Source organism: Rissa tridactyla, chromosome Z (assembly GCF_028500815.1).
Source record: "Rissa tridactyla isolate bRisTri1 chromosome Z, bRisTri1.patW.cur.20221130, whole genome shotgun sequence".
In the NCBI taxonomy this organism is placed as follows: Eukaryota; Metazoa; Chordata; class Aves; order Charadriiformes; family Laridae; genus Rissa; species Rissa tridactyla.
The window spans coordinates 50,587,023-50,609,616 of NC_071497.1; the positions used below are offsets into that span (position 1 = coordinate 50,587,023).

A 22,594-nucleotide genomic window follows, 5' to 3' on the forward strand; every position below is an offset into this window, starting at 1 on the left:
ATACAAAAATTGCACTTCTGTAAATAGTATAGAGCTCCACAGAATTATTACACTGTCCTTGTGCATATGTGAGGGGCTGCCAAAGGCTCTCGTTCTGTTATGGCAGGATAATGATCCCCAGCAATGTAAGAGTCATGGACATGGTGAGGAAAAAGATCCCCACAATAATACACAATGGAATAATTTATTACTTTAAAAATCAGCTTGAAGATCATAAAATCATAGAATCGTTTCTGTTGGAAGAGACCTTTAAGGTCATCAAGCCCAACCGTTAGCCTAGCACTACCAAGTCCACCACTAAACCATGTCCTAAGCACTACATCTGCATGTCTTTTAAATATCTTCAGGGATGGCCACTCAACCACTTCCCCGGGCAGCCTGTTCCAATGCTTGACAACCCTTTCGGCAAAGAAGTTTTTCCTAATATCCAATCTAAACCTCCCCTGGCAAAATCTGAGGCCATTTCCTCTCATCCTATCACTTGTTACTTGGGAAAAGAGACCGACTCCCACCTCGCTAGAACCTCCTTTTAGGTAGTTGTAGAGAGCAGTGAGGTCTCCCCTCAGCATCCTTTTCTCCAGGCTAAACAACCCCTCCTCGTAAGACTTGCTCTCTAGACCCTTCATCATCTTTGTTGCCCTTCTCTGAACATGCTCCAGCACCTCAACAACCCTCCTGTAGTGAGGGGCCCAAAACTGAACACAGGGGGATGATCACTTCCCTAGTGCTACTGGCCACACTACTTCTGATACAAGCCAAGGACAGCAGATGGTTATTTCCCCATTCACGGCAACTGCACCTTTCTTAGCTAGTCGTGTGGGGTTTTTGTGTGTTCCACAAAAAAAACAAGCCTAAGTGAACTATTTAAGAAACATCTTCAAGATTACTTTGGTGAATCCTGCACTTTTTGACTGGACAAAGTGGTTTAAATTCCATTAGTTTATCAGTCCATCATACTGCTATAAAAAGATGGAAGAGATCTAGCTTATGGGCTTTGCTCACTGTACATTACTCAGACAATGTAAAGGGGATGGTGTGCTAAATGAACAGAACAAATAATAATCATTATTTGCACTGAGATTTCTGGTTGATGTGGGAGCAGCTAACAGGACTCATTCACACAATACCTAGAGCAAACCTGCTTCGGCAGGAGCGGCAGCACAAAGCAAATTATTTTGAAGATTTGTTGTGTCTCATATGTCTGAAATCTATGCATTTCAGACCAACAAGTTGTGTCCTATACTCTGCAGATTGGTTTGTCTTCCTCCTGAGTGCTGGCAGCTTCAGCCCAGTTGCGCTTCCAAGGCACGTGTCCAGCTGGAGCAGGAGCTGCACATGCCAGAGGTGGGTGTGCCGCACACAGGTCTGCCATCGCTGCAAGCGTTCAGCTTTCCCCTGGGATGGGTGCCCGCAGCCACATTCCTTGAAAGTCGTGTTTGGTGTCATCTTCCCTGGTAGCTCCTTTTCTTCCTTAAGCTACGCCCTTAGCACGAATGGCAGGCGTGAATGCCTTTCTCCTGTAGCTCCCTGACGACAAGGTGCCAGACCTTCCTGCCACAGGATGGGTTGGGCACCTGCTGAGCAGAGCAGGGGCACGGGAGCTAGAGCTGAGAGAAGAGCCAAGCAGAGAGAAAGGGCAACTCCCCCGGAGGTGCCTCAGGGTGGTGTGACCCTGCATGGGTACGATGTGCTGAGGCTGGGAGTGGGTAGAGGCGCCTGTCGCTCCCACGCTAGTGTCCCTGCCGTGCCCAGCCTCCGCAGGACACTCATATGCCTTTGGCTCACAGCCTTCACTTCTGCTGTGGCCTCTGTTTTCCTGGGGGTTTCCTAACCACAGTGCTGCAGCCACAGGGCTGCCCACATTCCCAGACGGCTGGAGCTGTTACACCTCTTTCCTGTTGGGGACTCGCACAGCGAAGATTTAGACCTTTGCTGAAATCTATTGGACTTGAGAGTAAGTGATCTGTGTGTCAGAGACTATGCCATCTAAACAATGGTCCAAAGTATGTCTATGATATTAATAGCAATCAGCAAATAATAATAAAAATTTGAAGCATCTTAAATTGGCTGTGGACGGCTAATTCATTAAGTGAAAGAAAACACTTGGAAGACCTGAAAAGTTCATCACAAAAGACAAGATTTTAGCATCTAAGCCACCATCTCCCTGAGAGCCATGTTTATCACTGGACAGAAAACAGGCTTGTGAAAAAGTCTCATTTAACACTACAAATCTAACACTAAGGCAGTGTGTGATACTGCACCTTCCTCTCACACTGCTCTGTGAAGATGCCACAGTGTGACCTTATCACCTTGTGCTACAAGAACGCTTTCTGCCCTGAAAAACAGGTATTGATGCCCACACATAGAATCATATAATGGTTAGAGTTGGAAGGGACCTTAAAGATCATCTAGTTCCAACCCCCCTGCCATGGGCAGGGACACCTCCCACTAGACCAGCCTGCTCAAAGCTCCATCCAGCCTGGCCTTGAACAATTCCAGGGATGGGGCCTCCACCACCTCTCTGGGCAACCTGTTCCAGTGTCTCACCACCCTCACAGTGAAAAATTTCTTCCTAATACCTAATCTAAATCTACCCTCTTTCAGTTTAGAACCATTATCCTTCGTCCTACCTCTACACTCCCAGATAATGAATCCCTCCCCATCTCTCCTGTGAGTACTGGAAGGCTTCTATGAAGTCTCCCCAGAGCCTTCTCTTCTCTAGGCTGAACAACCCCAACTCTCTCAGGCTGTCCTCATAGCATAGGTGCTCCAGCCTTCTTATAATCTTTGTGGCCTTCCTCTGGACCCGCTCCAACAGCTCTATGTCCTCCTTATGTTGGGATCTCCAGAGCTGGATGCAGTACTCCAGGTGGGGTCTCACAAGAGCAGAGTAGAGGGGTAGAATCACCTCCCTCCCTTGACCTTCTGATTACACTTCTTTTGATGCAGCCCAGGATGCAGTTGGCTTTCTGGAAGTGCACATTGCTGACTCATGAAGCACATTGCTTCTCATCAACCAGCAACCCCAAGTCCTTCTCCTCAAGGCTGCTTGCAATCCATTCTCTGTCCAGCCTGTATTTATACTTGGAATTGCCCCAACCCATGTGCAGTACTTTGCACTTGGCTTTGTTGAACTTCATGAGGTTCGCACGGGCACACCTCTCAAGCCTTTTCAGGTCCCTCTGGATGGCATCCCTCCCTCCTGCATGTTGACCATGACACACAGCTTGGTGTCATCAGCAAACTTGCTGAGGGTGCACTTAATCCCACTGTCCATGTCTCTGACAAAGATGTTAAACAGCACTGGTCCCAATACCGACCCCTGAGGAATGACACTTGTCACTGGTTGCCACTTGGAAATGGAGCTGTTGAATGCAACTCTTTGAGTGTGGCCATCCAGCCAATTCCTTACCCACCAAGTGGTCCATCAGACAAATCCATGGCTCTCCAATTTAGATACACGATGTTGTGTGCTACTCTCTAATCTAACAATGCTGTAACGCTGTCATAGAAGGCCACCACATTTGTCAGACACAATTTGCCCTTAGTGAAGCCGTGTTGGCTGTCACCAATCACCTCCTTATTTTCCATGGTCCTTAGCAGACTTTCCAGGAGGATCTGCTCCATGATCTTGCTGGGCACAGAAGTGAGACAGACTGGCCTGTAGTTCCCCAGGTCTTCCTTTTTTCCCTTTTTAAAAATGGGGGTTATGTTTCCCCGTTTCCAGTTGGTGAAAACTTCACTGGACTGCCACAACTTCTCAAATATGATGGACAGTGGCTTAGAAACTTCAGGCACCAGTTCCCTTAGGACTCACAAATGGATCTCATCAGGTCCCATGAACTTGCGCAGCTTCAGGTTCCTTAGATGGTCTCGAATGTGGTCTTCTTCTACAGTGGGCAGTACCTCGTTCTCTCAGTGCCTGCCTTTGCCTTCTGTGACTTGGGCAGTGTGGCTAGAGCACTTGCTGGTGAAGACTGAAGGAAAAAAGGCATTGAGTACCTCAACCTTCTCCATATTCCAGGTGACCATGTCTCCTGTTTCCTTCCAGAGAGGGCCCACGTTTTTCTTAGTCTTCCTTTTATCACTGACATACCTATAGAAGCTTTTCTTGTTGTCCTTGATGTCCCTAGCCAGATTTAATTCTATCAGGGCTTTAGCTTTCCTAACCTGATCCCTGGCTGCTCTGACAATTTCTCTGTATTCCTCACAGGCTACCTGTCCTTGATTCCTTTCACCCTCTGTAGGCTTCCTTTTTGAGTTTGAATTTCTCCAGGAGCTCCTTGTTCATCCATGCAGGCCTTTTGATGTTTTTGCCTGACTTCCTCTTTGTTGGCATACATCACTCCTGAGCCTGGAGGAGGTGATCCTTGAATGTTAGCCAGCTTTCTTGGTCCCCTCTTCTCCTCAGGGCTTTATCCCACAGTACTCTACCAAGCAGATCCCTGAAGAGGCCAAAGTCTGCTCTCCTGAATTCCAGGTTAGTGAGCACCCTCCTTGCTGCCCTAAGGATCTTGAACTCCACCATCTCATGGTCACTGCAGCTAAGGCTGCCCTTGATCTTCACATTCCCCACCAGCTCCTCCTTGTTGGTGAGAACAGGGCCCAGCATGGCACTTCTCCTCATTGGCTCCTCTATCACTAGAAGAAAGCATTCCAGGAACTTCCTGGGTTGCTTATTTCCTGCTGTGTTTTCGCTCCAACAGGTGTCAGGGTGGTTGCAGTCCCCCATGAGGACCAGGGCTTGTGAACATGAGGCTACTCCTATCTGTCTATAGAGGGCCTCATCCACTCGGTCTTCCTGGTCGGGTGGCCTGCAGCAGATCCCCACTGTAATGTCACCTGTCCCTACCCCCCCTTTAATCCTGACCTGAGCTGCTCTCAGTTGGCTCCTCATCCATCCCCATGCAAGCAGAACTCCATGCACTGCAGCTGGCCATTGACATAGAGGGTGATACCTCCTCCTCATCTCTGCTGCCTGTCCTTCCTAAAGAACCTGTTACCAGGCTGGATTCCAAAACTCCAGTCACAGAAGCCATCCCACCACATCTCCATGATGCCAATAAGATCATAGTCCTGCAGGCATCTGCACATCTCTAACTCCTCCTGTTTACTCCCTATGCTACGTGCATTTGCATACAGGCACTGTAGTTGGGGCCCCAGTGAAGCTAACTTACTGTATGGAGTGGCTGGTATTCCTTTGTGCTGCACTCCAGATGCCCTCCTGTTGACTTGTAACCCTTATTGGGGCTCTGGGTATCTGTTACTGGCATTGGCATCATACTGGTAGGAGTGGGATGGACTGAGGTTCCCCTCCCCCAGCAGCTCTAGTTTAAAGCCCTCTTCATGAGCTTGGCAAGCGTCTGACCAAAGATGCTCTTCCGCTTCTCTGACAAGTGGACCCCATCACGCCCCAGCAGACCAGGTTTCTCAAGGCGAGTCCCGTGGTCTAAGTAGCCAAACCTCTGTCTGTGGCACCAGTCCTGTAGCCATTTGTTGATGTGCCAGATTCGATTTCCCTATCAACCCACTTTCCTTTGACCGTGAGGACTGATGAAAAAACTACCTGCACACCAGAGTCCCTGACTGCTGCTCCCAGAGCTCTATAATCCTTCTTGATATTCCTCAGGCTGCTCCTGGCTGTATCACTGGTGTCCATGTGAAACAACAACAGCAGATAATAATCAGAGGACTGTATGAGGTTTGGTAGTCTCTTAGTGACATCCCTGACATGAGCGCCCGGTAGGCTGCACACCTCCCTAGAGAGTGCATCAGGTCGGAAAACGCCTCTCTACATACCTCTCAGAAGAGGGTCGCTTACTATCAGATGGTACCTGTTAACGTTTCCCTTGTGTTACTCTGTAAAACTATCACTATTTCCATTCAGAGCTGGGGTAGATGACATCTACAGTAACACCACAGGTATGTGCAACGTTGGCTTTTGAATGCCTACTTTTGCAGTTAGCGAGTATCGTAATTCTCAGTTAAGCTACCAATATGAGTTACATTTATGGTTTCTGGACCACCATGCTTAATCCTGAGATATAGATAGTATTGTGATCATCTTATCACATTACACTCTACCATTGTGTAACTTGAAGAATGACCATGTATTTTGTATTTATATATCCTTTTATATGGTCCTAGTACTTTATGGATTGGTAAAAGCCAATGTCCCCTACCTAAATATTTTTAAATGGAATGTCAGTGGATACTTAAATAACCTACTTAAAAACACAAGGACTGCTGAGAAAGCTGTCCTTCTGTGTCAACCTCCAGGAAAAACTCACACTTTAGACAGCATATCTATTCAGCACCACAGTATGCTACCTTCATAATAAATGACTTGTTCATGGTGTACAGATTTCAAATTCTAAGAAACATATGGTTTACTTATCATTGCCACAGACTGCTAAAAATTAATCTCTTTAGAGGGCTTGAAGTGGGTGTTATCAATTGGAAGTAGTAAATGTACTTGTTTTCTGGAGAATGACTGTAATGCTTCTAAAAATCTTCTCCCTTTTTTATCCAGTTTAATATTTTATGATGGTTTGGATGAGCAGTGTTCGATAAAAAGGTGGAAATTTGTTGTTATTTCCCACTACTAAACGTTAACAACTGAATATCCAGTGAAAATTTCTGTGACCATTTTATTACTTGCTGCAGTATCGGTCTTTTCTAGGACTTAAATAGACTACATTTCCTGTAACTTTATCTTGGGCAGACAGATATTTGTATTTGATACTCATAGCAGTACAAGAACTACTTTCCCACCTTACAGTTTGTTATCTGATGCATCCTGACAGCTCCTTCCTGCCTTTCTTTCTGTCCTTCTTTCATATGAACTGTCTCCTTAGAGCTGAATTTGCTCTGCTATTCACATCTTTTAACACTTTGACGGATGCTTCCTGGCCCACCCTCCCTGCCTGTTCTGACAAAATAATTTTCTAGCTTAATTTAAATGCCTTTTACCCTGCCCAAAAATTCCAGGTTTTGTCTATTTGTCTTAAGAAAATTGCCTCTTTAAGCCTTAGGAGTATCTGCAGCTCATCTTTATCCTGCTCTTGAACTCAGGTGACCCCGATTATGACTACCAGAACACTGCCGCTGCAATCAGCTCCTTCTCCGTCTACAACTCCTGTATCTGGAGGCATACGTACTGCCATTTCTATTCAATTCAGCCTTCCTGAAAACTTACCTGGTGTCTCCTTTCCTGCTGTTCTGAATTGATTTTGGCCTCGTAAACTTCTCCCTGCCTTTTTTCATGCATAATGCATCATTTCAGCTCATTTCTCCAGCAACCTTGGTAGTTCCTTGGTAAATTCTGAACTGTCCAAAAATCACCCTCTATAAATATGCAGTTGGAATGACTGATGTTTGTTGACTGGGGTCTCTCGTTCACAGGCAGATTACTTTTTGCTAATACCAGTCTCACTTTTCCAGCTCATGCAACTTTAACCATGCTGATGGAAAACGCTTGTTCTCCCTTCTGCTTTGATGGCTAAAACCTTCATGTCTCATCTTCCCCTGGAATGGTTTTCTCTTGCTGTCTTTAGGATAATTCATACACACATGATTTTCTGTGGAAATTGAGACCAGACCCAGCAATCAGAGGCAACCAAGGTTCAGAGAACACTGCAAGGCAGAAAGGCTTTCTCAACCCCTCTGTAACAAATTAAGAACTTAAGTAAAAATGCAAATCAACAGAAATGACCATTTGCCTGAGGCAGAGATCAGGAAAGGGCATTGTCATGACCAGTGTCCCACATCCATGCAAAAAGCTGGGGTGTTGTCAAAAAGCCTACTTATCTGTGGTAACTATGGGATATTTTATGTGAAAGAATATTCAAAACAAAGTTTAAATCTACCATATGTCCCAGTTGAGGGCAATAACAATAAATGAGTCATTGTGTCTCAGCCCCCTCTCATCACTGGACATCTATGGCTGCTACTGTGTAAATCAGAAAGCCCAGCTCGTCTTTTCAGGATCATACCAGCACTCCAGTTTTGTTCACCTTCCAGAAAGAATGTAGTGAAAATGGGAACGCTGCACTGCTGTGATACTTGGATTATAATTGCTATCTAATATAATACCTTTAGGGAAGGCGATAACAAGCAAAAAAGTATGTGTTTGGCAATTTCCTGCCTCAGCTGCCAATTGGTAATAAAGTAAGGAGACCTCTGTTACTGATTAAGAGGATATTCTATGTTTATGTTGCCCTTTTAATCCTGCATATTTACCCAATACTAACTCATCTTCTTTTAAAGGAAATATATAAAAGTTATCATACACGTCTTGCGCTGTTGCCCAGGAAATTGTATACACTTCCACATCATGAAGTATACTGGGGACTTCTTGCTACCTGGGGTTCCTCTGAATTGCCATAATATCCTAGCAGCCTTTTGCTTTTACATGTGCTTTTACTTGTACTTCATCGCTCTTTTTAGATTAGTTAAAAATTAACAACTAAAAAGTACAATTTTATTTAAATTTAAGTTTCTTTGTGCTTATACCTGCCTCCACCACCCCTCAGTGTGGACAGTTAAGTGAGAATGTCAAAAGAAAATCTTTTTTGAGGGGCAGAGGAGTTTGGAATTTTGCTGGAGGACTTCATAAACTGTGGATATCTGAGAATTCTGTCAGGTCTCTGGGTGTTGAAACTCTTGGATGAACTAGAGATTTTTCCCCAAACTTTCCACAGTATGCTGCTGAGTAGGTGAATGATGGGTGGGGTAAAAGTCTTTTTCATATTTGTCAAAACTGCTTTTTGGAGGAATGCCTTTGAATTATGAAAGAAACACTATCTTCAGCTTATAGCACCTCAGAGTTGTCTCAGGTAAGTGTTTAGCACACCTAGTTAAGTCAAATCTAAACAGACTTCTTCCCAAAGCAGAAAAAACATTCCATTCACCTTTCATTAGAGGATACCAGACAGGACGATACTGATGATAGCAAAAAAACCTCACCTAAACCTTCCTGTCTGTGAAGTTTTGGATAGTAAAAAGACTTTCAGTTAATTAAATATGTGAAGTCTTAGTGTTGGATTTTGCCACATGGAAGGGGCGTGAACTAGATCGAATTATTTACATCAGTAGACATGATACATGTATTTGCCAGTTAAGTACAGACTGTTGTAAAATATTAATGGACTGTAAATAAACAGATATTTTCTTTCTATCTTTCTAAGGCGGGAGACAAAGCCCAAAGAGGGCCAATGAGAGGGTCAATGCCCTGTATAGGGCATTGATAGTATGCAGGGATGAAAAGGGACTTGGTGTCATGACAGGTTTTCTGTCCTGCGAGACACTAACTACTGGTCTTAGGTAGGTGGTCGGGCCACCTTTACTTAATGCAGAAAAGGAACATGTGTAAATTATATATGTTTGATAAGTAACCTTCCCCACACTGCTTTTCCTCTGATTATGTGAAAAACTGTGTTTGCAGAAAGAAAAGTTGATTAATTTTCCATCTTCGTTCAGCCTAAGCTTTTTTTGCTACTCATGATGCCAGCAATACTGTTAATTATGGTCATAATAAGCACAATAAAGTAAAACGTTTCTGTGCGCTAACCCTAAAGAGGCAGCTAATTCCAGGCCCACACAATACTCCTGGTATTCATTTAAACTTCTCTTTCAGCCTGCTGTTTGCTGAAAATTCTAATGTAATTGCTCCTACAGTAACCCCTCTCGGTTGCTTTATTCAGCACCACTGTGGTCTTCCACGATTATTTTCTGTGGCATTCATTGACACACCATAGGAACAGTCAGCAACCACTAATCAGCTGTGCCTCACTGGGACTGGGTTTGCCAGGAAAAATTAACATCTTCGTTTTATACCGGCAGCTCCCACACAGCAAAGACAGAGCAGAGCCAAGACGCCCTCCTCGCTCACGCTCCTGACCCCGTTGTTCTGCTTCACCTACCCTCTTCCTGACTGTAAGAAAGCATCAGGATTCCAGAAGTTACCACAGATTTCCTCTGGTTTTCTGTCTGGGTTGTTGATTCTTGAATTCTTTACAAAGGCACTTTTGAAAATAATCATTTGCAATTTGGCATTCCGTGAGGATGTTTCCAAAAAACCAGTTCCTCTCTGTTACTGCCTGTACCCTGGGACAGCATAGCTGTACTTCTAAATGACTCTCCTTCCCCTCAGGGTCTTTATATCAACAACTTTGCCCTGTTATGTCTTATATAAAACAAAAATTGCTTCCTGACATCTGCCCAGCTGCTATTTTTTTTCTCTCTTTTCTTCCATGTACCATGTAGTCGTTTGTCTTACCATTTGAGAATATGGCATTTAAAATGATCAGGAAAAGTATGGAAAATATCCATAATACAAATTCCAGAGGCAAATTACATATTTGACACAGAACTGTATTTTTAAAAAGTAGCAGCTTAGGCTTGTAAAAAATAAAGCAGCTACATAAAATTACTTTCTCATTGGTACTGTGAGAGGTGAATCTAAAAGACAGGTTCTATATCTACTCATACCTTTCAGCAATGCTTTTTCTGAGATGTTTGTATTTAGGTCTCTTACCTGATCATCCCTGGCCTCTACTTTACCGACATTTGCCTCAAACAATTCAAGGAGAATTCAAAGAAACAGTTTTTGATCTGAGAAAATCACTGAGGAAAAAATGCAAGAACTTCATTATAGTAAGGTTTCTAGTTGTAACTCTTAACATATTTAAGTAACCTGAGAAATTAATTTTTTTTTTTTTTTTTTTTTTTTTGTGGAAAGTGCGAGGACAAGAGAAGCCAGACACTGAACTTGACAGAATATTGTTAAAGGAAAAAATGGTCTTGTTGCATTGTGGGAAAGCACTCTCTAAGTTGAAAAATCACTTATGAGTACATGTTCAACAGGAAATACTTTTCACGAAGCCCTAGTGAAGCTGCATTCTGAATATTATATCCTTAATACATCCTAATGAAAAACTTGATAAAGTATGTAACTTAAAGACTGTACAATACAGCTGCAATGATGTTGGATTTTGAGATTTGATATTTCCACTTTTTAATTCTGAGAGATTTTCACTTCAAATTTAAAACTGTATGAGAACATTTCTGGGTTTTAACTATTTACAAAGAGAATTATTGTTAAAAATGTATTTACTAGAACAAAGGAATATAAAATGCCATACCCTCTCGGGTAAACGTGTCTTCAGTGATGAACAAACCTGAGTGTTAACTCCAGTTACGAAAAGTCAATGAACTTCAATGAAAACTTTCTAGAAGAGGCAAAAACTATCTTGGGCTTGGAGTGATTTGTCCTGGTCTGATAATGCCTAGCTAGTCTAAAGCTGGTATACCTGGCTTGGGAAGCAATCATCCTCAGTCAGGTGCATACATAGCCCATAGGTCCCCAAAACATCCTTCTCCTGGCTAGGACATCTTTTTTCTATGGCAACCTCCAGCAATCTGAAGGGCCAAAGCAACTTTTTAGGTGACACGTGCTTGAACTCATGTTACCAAACTTGGCTCAAAACTAGTGTAGAGGGAAAGGAGCAGGTAAACAAATGGCTTTATGGCATCCTTGCACACATGCCTGCTGTGCTGTGTTTAACCATCTTTTAGGAAAACCACACAAGAGGACCAAAAGTTTTATATTACACAAATAAATGCTTGCGGCTTATGAGTGGCTGCAGACTGACTTCCACTGAAGTTCAGGGGAATCAGTGCAAAAAAGGACTGGTTCTTTCTGTGGTTTTGTACCTTTTCTTGTACACAGGAATCTGACTCCGTGATCTTACTATTTTTACTACTAATCTTCTGAGGAAGAATGCTTGGTAGGGAAGCAGAGAGTAGTCTTTTGTGCAGCGCCAAAAGGTATTGATAATTAGAACAAATTCCTGTGTTACATTCTTACAAGCTGCCATGACTGCAAGTAAGCTTTTTACTATGGAGAAAATGTAAAAACCCATAAAAATAATGTCCCTAATTGTGATGACAACCATTTTCCAGCAACATTTTTCCCTCAAGAGGATTTTTCCCATCTCACTAACACTTAGGAGATATGTGTTGATCATGGGATGGTATGATGGACAATTTGTTTTCTCACACTTTATAATATATAATGAGGCAAAACACAATCTGAGGGGAAGAAACAACCATTTCAGATCTGTTCTTTGCAATGTGGAGGTGTGAAACAGGTCTTTTTCTACACAGTACATCCTCAGTATAAGAAAGAGGTTGAATTATGTAGGCTAAATGACACTGTAAGCACTAGCAACTGAATACTTTCCTACTTTATTTTACTCCTTTAGAGCCCAGTCTCTTTTAAAACTAGAGCTGACTGACCTTGCAGGACAAGGATCCAGATTACACTCTTGAAGTTTTGGCTTTGGCTTGATATTTTCAGGATAATAGTGACAGTATTGATCTGCTACTACCCGGTTGCTTCTCAGATCAAAACATTCAGCAGATGTCAGTTGATAACCTGCAATAGACAGCAGAGGAAATAATATGTGATGTGGTGTTCTTCCTGTCTCTCTCTGAAGTGCATCTAAGTTCTGGTTTGGTAAAAAGAAAACTGAAAATATCAGCGCTTTGGACACAACAGCTGCTGTTTCACAGAACAGATTGAAAACAACAACTTAAATCACATGTAGTAGGAAAAAAAAGATAACTAGTATGGTCAAATAAAAATTCAGAAGCCTAGAGCAAAAACAAAAACCAAAGGCTGAGGTTTCTTGGCAACCAGGACTCATGCACTCTGTTCCCGTTCAGAGGGTAAAGTTGCTGGTGGCAACAGGAGCAAGGAGACATCTTGTGATTCCAAAGCGGGCCTAAATCCCATCAGTCTTTATGTTGACAGCTGTAGCTGTCAGCTGTAGCATTCAATGCAGTCATATGGATAGAAAAAATGTACTTCAGCTATAGAGCCTAGTACGATGCTAAAAAATCTACAGGCTACTACCACTGTTGCTACATTCCTCCCTTCATTTCGATGTAACTACTTTCATTTTCAGATTTTGTCCATTTTAAATGTTTAAATCTCAGTGCAGCAGTTGGGACAGATGCTGTACGCAGATGACAGTTTCTGGAATACAGTGGTAATTCATTACCTCCGCCACAGGATGCTGAACAAGGGAAAAAATCAGTTTCCCTCCATCGGTGAATGATAGGCTGATAGAAGATAAACTGAACTGAACTGTCGGCAGCACCAGCATAGCGGATCTGAAAAAGATGTAACACCAAAGAGTGAACCTGATGTAAATACTGGTAAGAAGCATTCTGACACACGAATCTTGCAGCTACTTTGCAATAAGAAAATGAAATGCATAAACCAGAGCATAGATTAATGGCAAAATCTTGTCTGCAAAACACAGACAAATAAATTTCTAGGCATAATCCGTGGCATTTCTGACCATTCTGAGACCACGTTCTGAAATAATGAATGCATGGTAAATGCATGGTCAGTGCTACTGAATAATTTTATAGGCACAGAGGACATGGACTAACCTTTATTCCATCAGAATATCACCTACCACTACCTGCTGTCCATGCCATAATGACACGGATTTTAGATCTTTAATATTCCCCAAACCCTTCTGAGACCATGTATACTATATTGATAGTTCAGAGTAAAAAATGGGAGACTGTGCTATGAGAAATACAAAAGTATGGGTGGCTGATGGCTGGACTTGGTGATCTTAGAGGTCCCTTCCAACCTAGACAATTCTATGATTCTATGATTTCGCATGTAAAGAAGAGTTTATAGTGCAAGAAGTGCAACAAGAAAAGAGACCTTCACAAGGCTAAAGCAGGACAACCTGCACATGGACCAGGAAAAAATCCTTCCTGTTTGACGGCTGTGCTGATTAATACAGTTATGGGGACTTCAAAATCTCTGCAAGGCATCCCTTGTCCTTACCTCTAAGCCTTTGGGTGAACAGCTGGCAAAGGAAGAACAACAATGCTGCTACCAAAAGCCTCTCCTAGTTGATTATTTGTCTTAGGACATAATGTATCTGTGTGGCTTGGGCATCTCTGCATCAGTGGCACGATGCTATCGTGGGACAGAAAACTGCCAAATCACAAACAGAAAAGATGGATCCTTCTCCAAGTCAGTACTCCTGCCCTCAGGAGCAACCCTCCCTGTTCTTTTTTTCAGACAGCTTAAAATGTTTCAGCACGGCCTCCTTTTTCTTTCCCCGTGTTTTGAAAAAGTTGCCCTGTTTTAGAACCATTTTTCAATCTGCCTTTCATTTTCTCTCTTTCCAAACACCAGGAGACATTGTCAAAGAGTAGACTGTGAAACAGAAGCAAAAATATGACAAATTGAGCTGAACAGTGTAATCTGGGTTGTTTGTTTTGTTTTCCCCTGTAGATGGACAGAAACATGATTACAAATCAAAGTATATCTTGAAGAGGAGGAAGGCAAAAATACTGCAGGATATGTTCATGGCTGTAAGAGATCTGGCCCACAGAGACTAAGGCTGCCCTTTTCTAATTAGAGTAAACAGTGACGTAAATTCCCAACAGGAAAAAAAATACAGCTGTAGCAATACGGCTTCTTCAGCAAATGGGAGGCCTTTTGCACGGATTAATATCATTTGAGTCTCTGTGTCAGAAACAGGATATCTAATTCCTTGTGTGGGGATGGTGCATTAATCACACACTTCAGAAGGGTCTTTCTGGGCTCATGAAAGCCTCATACACTCCTGGGAAAAATGTTCTATTGTGCTGGAAGCCATTCGCGGAGGTCTCTGATCTGAATGTGCAGAAAAAGCATTCACTGGGGAGAATTCTGCTCTTACTCTTTGTTTTTTAAGGATCATCAGTGATTCTTAAACTCAGAAGATCTACTTAGCAGTATGGTCTTCAGTGAATCAGGAAGAACAGAGCAAGAGCTCACAAAAAGCCTACTGTAAAAGGAAGGGAAGAAAAAAGCGTTCACATTAAAAAAAAAATAATCAGAAAGACAGAAGAGTTCCTCTCCCTGCAGACTATTCCTGCGTGTCTGCAGAATTATCTATTTTGACACAGAGAGAAGACAGATGTACACCTTCTCCAGCCTAATGTGGAAGTCACTCATACAGCCATGATAAAAACATAGGCGGGAAAGAATTAAAATGAGCCACAGTCATAAGCTAAAATGATACAAAACAAGCAAATGAAAGAAGCAGGCACATCATTGTTTATGTTTTTAAGCAGCACTGTAAGCAGAAGATGAACAATATATGGTGCTTCCATGCAGTAAAAATTTCTTTTTGATTTTGTTGACGGTTTGTTAAAGCTAAGATCTTGATTGAGGAGAAAACATCAGTGGCTGCTTGAGCCTTGCAAAACTCAAAGTGAGATTTGATAGCTAAACGCTTTGAGAAATGTCCTGGTTTTGCTGCACAGGGCCAGTTACCACATATTGAAATACTCAGCTCTGGAGCGTGGTGAAATTTTTTACCCTTGCAGTATTTGCAACACCCTGCTAGCTATGAGAAATGCCAGAGCTTCAAATACAGATGGTCAATACTTGAGAATCTTTAGCTAGTCCTCTAACAGCCAGTTTTGCATCCTTACATCACTGAATCAGGAAAAATGACAATCATTCATTATGTTTGCAAATAAAATCCTATCTAAATGTATTAATAGCAGGCAGCAGAAGTACTCCAACCTTCCAGAGCACTAAGCCCTGCATTAGTGCATTGCAACCCCATAGAGATCATCCTCGACTTCCGTGATGATTCAGGGGAGTTTGGAATATTTCAAACATCAGAGCAGCCCTCGCCACTTTGTAAGACTCAAGAGGATATCACCAGTCTCACAAACAGTTGGTTAAAATTTGAGTCCTCAGATTATTCATCAAAAATTAACTGTCTAGCCTACAGTCACTAGAAGAGATATCTTTTTTTTTCTTGTGGAAATATCCTGAAAAAACCCATCACTTGTACCCTGCTTTTTTTAATTGATTTTGTAAATGGCTGCCTGTCATGGTACAACAGAGGCACAAGCCTCATGTGAAGTTTTAGAGTGATAAAATGCAGTATTAGTTTTGGGGATATCCACAGAAAGTTGAATGAAAACAATATACCTCATAATTCGAATATGAAAGCAGCATTCTTTTTGAATTATTCTGATCTGTCCTGTGACCAAGAAACTGCAATATCTGACTTCACCTTTGTATTGTGTTGTTTTTCCTAGACCCCCCAAATTTGGTAAGTTCACATAAAAACAAACAAGCAAGCAAAGTCCCCCAAAGCCCAATGCTTTCATGCTTGATTTTGTCAGCATATGCCTGAGCTGTTTGTTTATATTCACTGAAGAACACACATCCTGGCCTACAAAACTGCACTTAATTTACTTGGGTGGTTGTGAAATTTAATCAGTGGTTTATAACCAGCAGTTTATGACCAAGCAATTATTAATGTTAATTGTATGGTTAAACCATGAAAAATGTATTCGACAAGGTGCTCCGATTTTATGAAATTGTGTGTGCTGGGGGAGGAGGAAAGACACCATTTCTTTCTTATGTGTATGCATGTCCCAAACTGGGAACAGGGAAAGGGAATTATTATTGCACACCATCTTTTGTCTTATGAAATCTGATCTGGTGTATTACGATCTAGTTCCATGTCACAATGCTTATTTAAAAAGTTCTAATGGATTTTTCCACATTATTGCTACAAATGCTTTCTGCAAGTGCCAAATCCCAAATCATGAGCTTTTATTTATTAATGAGAAGTTCAATGTTGAAGTCTTCTAAGTAACACACAAAGAAACTGGGGATGAGGGTTGGGAGAACTATTCTCATGTAGCATACATAATTTTGTGCCTTTCATGTCAGTAAAACCAAAATTTTTGTATGACGCTTTCCTTTCTGTACTTAGAGTGCTTTAATATTCCTGTTTGTATGTAGTGATACCTTACATTGAAAAAGAAAGAGGATGTGCAAGAGATTTGCTGCTGTTGATAATTTGTTCATGAATCAGAAGTAGAAGCCAGACATTGCCATGGGAAAATAATTTTACAAGCTTGTTTAAAATAACATAGAAAGTACAAAAAACGTAAATCATGAGAGATGCTGAAGGCTTTCAAGAATAATGTCTAACAGAGGACTACACCATGACTCCTCTGAGCTTGCCTTTTAATTCCCTTGGAATGCTGAAGGGAGCTCTGCCTTTGAGCTCCAGGGAACATGTCTACTGCCCACTTCTGCATTCATGTCCCTTGATTGTGATAGTCCTATGTTGGATCAGCTTGGTTTTGGGGTTGTCTTTATATGGAAGACAGGTCCATCTGTTGCTTCTTAATTCAGCCTCTAAATTGTCAAGAGAAATCCCTGTGAAATTACATTATCACCAATTTACACGCTTTACAAAACATCTCTGAATTGAACTTGCTCACCATACCCCAATCTTGGGTTAAGCTGTGTTCCTTTAGGTGATTAGGATGAGTGTTAAAGAGCCTTTAGACTAAATCTCTCACAAAGCCAAAAGAGAAAGCTAGAAGGTTCAAATCTTTTATCAAATCCCATTACACACACACACACACACACCCCCGCCAAAGGAAGAACAAAGCAGAAAATCAGTGCAATGGACTGGCTAGGATAGCTGTCAGCCACAGAATCTGCTGTATCAACTATAACAGCTATGATAATCTGCACAGAATCCACTACTAAGTGCAACAAAAGCAGAAGCTTCTCAAATGAGAAGACCAAAGTTATTCCACAGAACCAAGGGCAACCCCAAATACACCAAAACCAGACCTGCTGCATCTCTTCTGGGCGTACCACCCATAACACCCCATTCATCTATGGAAAGGCCATTTCACCACAACCAACAGGTTAAGAAAATTCACCTTTGAGCAAGCCACCTTAATCCCCACTGCAGAATATTTACTAACCTTAATTTAATCACATGAATACTTAAGAAATTAATGTTAAAAAAAATAGGATCCTATTGTGATAGAGACTGTATAAAAACAAAGTTAACAAAATAAAGAGGCAATGTTTGCCACAAAAAAAGATGTTAAAAGAAAGAAAACTGAACAAGGTTGGCACCGAAATGTAATAGTACTTAAAACTGACTGATTTTTGAAATAGACAGACTCGGGGAACTCACACATGATACCAGAAAAAGTTACTGAAAAAGAAAAGGAAAAATTACAAAGAACAGTTTGTCAGAGGAATAGAAAATAACATGTCTAACAAACTGTGTCTATTGCCACAAATTAAAAGCTGACAGTAGATTTCAGATCAGCAGTATTTTAAGGTATTGAAGATTAACACATCTTCAGATCCAAACAGCACCCACCTAGTAGTTTCAAATCACATACTCTTTGAAGAGCACAGGAATGCAACTCACATATGATCACATCTAGCCTATTTTCACGGACAAGCTATTGTTTAAGCCACAGGAAAATAAACAGAAAATTGTAACAACTTTTTTTAGAAGGGGCTTCATGAGTAACGCGATACAGAATAATTCCTCTACCTCTGTTACAGAACCAGTAGATAGAATGAAAATAAAGAACAGAAGTCAAAGATGGGTGCCTGAAAAGGGTGATGCTTTCCAAGCATTGTGGCTTGTTTTGCCAAAATTCACAAAGGACACTGATAAAGGTAGTTTAGGTACCTTCTAAGGTCTCCTCTTCTAGGTCCCATACCAAAGATCCTAGACAAAGTTCACATGAGTTAAGAAGATCCTCCCATGGACTGATGACTGGGTAACAGAGAACAGTCCAATAACCTGTTCTTGTAATGCATGAAGGACCTGCGGAATCACTCAGGGATGGCTGCAAGGGCATGAATTGCTAGCCAGACCCCCAGGTGAACAAGATAAAGGGTCAACCATGAGCTGACCAAGTTTGATAATGAAAATAATTATGAATGGTCGCTAAAAATGAAACTGTCTGTGAAAGCACTCGAAGCTTTGTCAGACTAAATTCAAGTTCAGTAAAAAAGAAATGATGCCTGTGGGAGAAAACAATTAATTATACATGCTAATTATACATGAAAATATCCTCCACATTAGGTACTACTATTCAGAATAGTTAGTAGGGTTGTTATAGGCACTCCTCTGAAAATATCAGCTCAGTGTGCAGCAACAGTTAAAAAGATTAATGGCCTATTACAGAAAGGAAGGAAAAAGGTGAGAATATTACACGGCCAAGCAGAATACATTTGTGTCCTTCCATTTTCACTCTTTCTCAATATATATATTAATATATCATATAATTAATCTATTTATATTAAATAACTATTAGATAATTTTATTATATTTTATTAAACTACATATTTATTTATAGGAAATTGATATTTCCAAAATATAGATTTAGACATTTAAATACTAGTCACAAAATACATATTTATGCAGATTATAAAAAGTTATGAATATATAACCACAGCGGAACCAGAAAAAAGACAGAGAAGGGAAATAAGGATAACTCTTTTGTGGACCATCTTTGACAAAAGTAAAGATTAAATACAGTAGGACAGTAGAAAGAGGCAAATGATGATGATGGAGATCTAAAATATAGAAATTATGGAGAAAGGGGATAAACAGTAGTAATAATTTCCTGTTTCTCTGAGTGGGAAAACCAGAAGGAATCAGTGAAAATATTGCACCAAGGGTTAAAAATGAGACATATTCCTTATTTTTCACAGTGTGTAGTTCATTGTGGAACTCATTCTATGAGCTAAACGTTGTCAAAAGGGCAATTAAAGCACAAAAGGGCCTATAGAAATTCCTGAAGACTGGCTTATTTGAGTCATTAGACACAACAGTCTAAATGCAACATGAGGGTCAAGGAGGGCCTACAAGGAGAGGGTAACCTTGTTCTGTTTCTGGCACTCTTTCTTTAAGTATCTGAAACCAGTTCCTCTCTGAAAGAGAAACCTGAGCAAAGCAGACTTTTTGCTTGACCTAATGCAGCAGTTCCAATGTACTTATAAATGGAATATGTTGATTAGAAGAATGATCATGGTTTAAGAACTGTTAATTGAAATAATTTATATTGAGCAGAAAAAAGGTAGGTATGAAATAGAATCTGTACATTGTTTTTTTTTTTTAAAAAAAACAACACTACTACATGGCTTTCCATAAATTTTAACACATTTGCCAAAATAGGAGAAAAAGGGTAGAGTTTTTCTCAACTTGTCACAGGATCTAGTCAAGATAAATAATGTTTTGGTCTCTTTCCAGGCTTGCCGTTACTTGTAAGCTTCACCTAGAAACTATTACAACAGTTGCATATTTTATAGAAATCAGAATGGGTGATTTTTATGACTATTACTAAAAAAAAAAAAGGAATTGAATGCAAACATAGGTTGATAAAAGCCAGTGATCCAGACCATTTTACAGAAGTGACCTCAGGAAGACACATATCTCAAGAGGCAGCATTGTTTTATGATGAAGAGTCTATATTCCAATGGTCTCTTCCAGACTGAGCAAAGTGTTTCAGTCATTTGACCTTGATAACACAAACCTGACTCAGTCGCAACTAAACTTTAACTCTATTTCTGTGTGCTTGTCCTTAATTCTAGCTCACCTACTGCCAGAAGCACCATCCTAACCCTGATCTTCCAGGATTTTCACCATTTCCTGCCTGACCTGCAGCTTTCTTCCAAATATGAGGCATAATCTTCTCTGGAAACCTTTGCCAGCATTAGGAGTAAATTACACAGAAGACCCTTGCTGTCATCACCTCCAATCCTCACATGGCAATATCACTAAAATCCAACAATAAGCCAGCCATCAACAATAGGTCCTTGCTGCTAGAGCAGATTTGCATGTTCTGGCCTCTACCCTAAAGCAAGTACTGAAGTCATTTCTTATTTCATTCCACAAGGTAAATCACTGTACGCTCCTGTTCAAAAGTGATTATTTAATCCAGTCCTGGCCCTAGCCTGACAAGGCTCATCAACCTCTCTGCCAGCTGCCTGCCTGTACATGCATTATCTCCTACATGCCCTTGCAAGTCCGAGGAAGTCTAGGCTAAACCCCAACCTTATTTTCTTATGTTAACCTGGACTCTAATCAAATGCATTTCTCTCAACAGCAGTTTCTGCCAGTGCTAGATCACAGCTGAGATAAGAATTGTGTGGCTAGTTCTAGAGCCCTGCGTAACTCAGCACCCAGTTTTGAGCTCTGTCTTGTGACTTTTTGGACAACTGGTGGCCAAAATCCTAATTTCAGCAGTAACTCTGATCAAGGGAATCCAGTCTGCACTATTTCTAAATCAGCCAGCAGTACCCTCAAGCCACCAGCACAAAAAATACCCAGGCAGTCTCTTCTGGCAGCGGGCCCTAACCAAAGCTTGTCAGCCCTAGCACTACAAAAGAGAACATCAATACAAATCCAATCCTAATCCAAATACCTCTGACAGCTTCCAGGCAAACATTTATCTGATCCAACCCTATATGTTCCTGATGCAAACCTGTTGGTCCATGCAGGCAGGCCCTATGGACAAACCTTCATCTTGATACAAGAACTGAAAACCAACATAAACCTAGTCTAGCCAAGATCTAGGCCAACAGCGGCTTCTCCTGCAGTCCAGGCTTGGGGCTGGTTAACACCTTTTACTAGACGTTTTAAATCCACTGGTCTTTGGTGCCACATGCCTGAGCCACAGGGCTGGGGCCCCAGCCATGCAAAAACCACAGCCTGTAAAACAAACCCCAACAGTCCGTGCTTTGCCAGCCCTGTCCCTTCCCTGGCAATCCCTACTGACCGCTTCAGTAAGCCTCTAACTCAGGTAGTTCATATTTGCAATATTGATTGCTTTAAATGGTTGACCAGTGTCGACTGTTAGGATTACATCATCAGCTGTAGAGCCCATCTGACAGAATTGATTCATCCTGCTAAAAGGAGTGCAGATGTGTAACAGGAAATGGTCACTCGGACAATATCGACGGAGGAACCTTTTTAGCACAGACAGGTGAATATGTGACCTTGGCAACACAGCAAATCAGTGGCTGCTCTGACAATAAAGGACAAATCCCCCTGTGTAATATTACTGCTTAGTTCTCTAGATCACAGGGTCAGCCACAAAGATTTCCAAGTGAAACTGACCTTCGTTTTGCCAGGATTTCATCACACATGACAGTTTTTTCTTCCAGGAAAAAGGCATTTCTATTCACGTGAAGCAGAATTTTTGTATTAAAAATGTCAAAACAGGGAAATGCTCAGAATTTAGGAACAAAATTCAAGTTGAATTTAAGTTTGCTGTCATCTTTTACAGGTCTTTTGCCTTCCAAACATTAGAAGTTTATAACATAGATTTATAATTCTCAAACTATGAATATAAAATATAAGAACATGAAAACCTCCAGTTCTCCTGTTTTATTATCATACCTTTATTTTTTAAAAAGAGCTGTTTTGCTGAATTATTTTCTGCCATTTGCATATCTTGTGAAAAGATTGCTAAGAGTTTAGCACACAAGGAATGTACCACTGGCTTTTACAAAATCAAGAAATCTAGCAATTATATAATTCAGCTCCTACAGGAACAGCATGAGGTTTCTTCTTGCAATTTTAAAGCACTCCATGTCACCAAAAAAGAAACTTAAATGTCAACTCCCACATTGAGTTTCGACTTCTGAATTATATCCAGGTGTCTAACTTGACCTCTCTGAATATGAGCATTCAGGGTC

The 22,594-nt window shown here is 41.2% G+C and overlaps 1 protein-coding gene across 3 annotated transcripts in view; it reads right to left on the reverse strand.

Moving 5' to 3' along the window:
• ADAMTSL1 (ADAMTS like 1) overlaps positions 1 to 22,594 on the reverse strand; it is a 468,821-nt gene that overhangs the window by 103,529 nt on the left and 342,698 nt on the right. For all 3 annotated transcript variants that reach the window (XM_054186241.1, XM_054186242.1, XM_054186243.1), the window contains 2 exons: positions 13,068 to 13,179; positions 12,301 to 12,439 (listed from right to left, as the gene is read on the reverse strand). In XM_054186241.1, the coding sequence (XP_054042216.1) occupies positions 12,301 to 12,439; positions 13,068 to 13,179 (251 nt within the window). The remainder of the gene's footprint in view (positions 1 to 12,300; positions 12,440 to 13,067; positions 13,180 to 22,594) is intronic.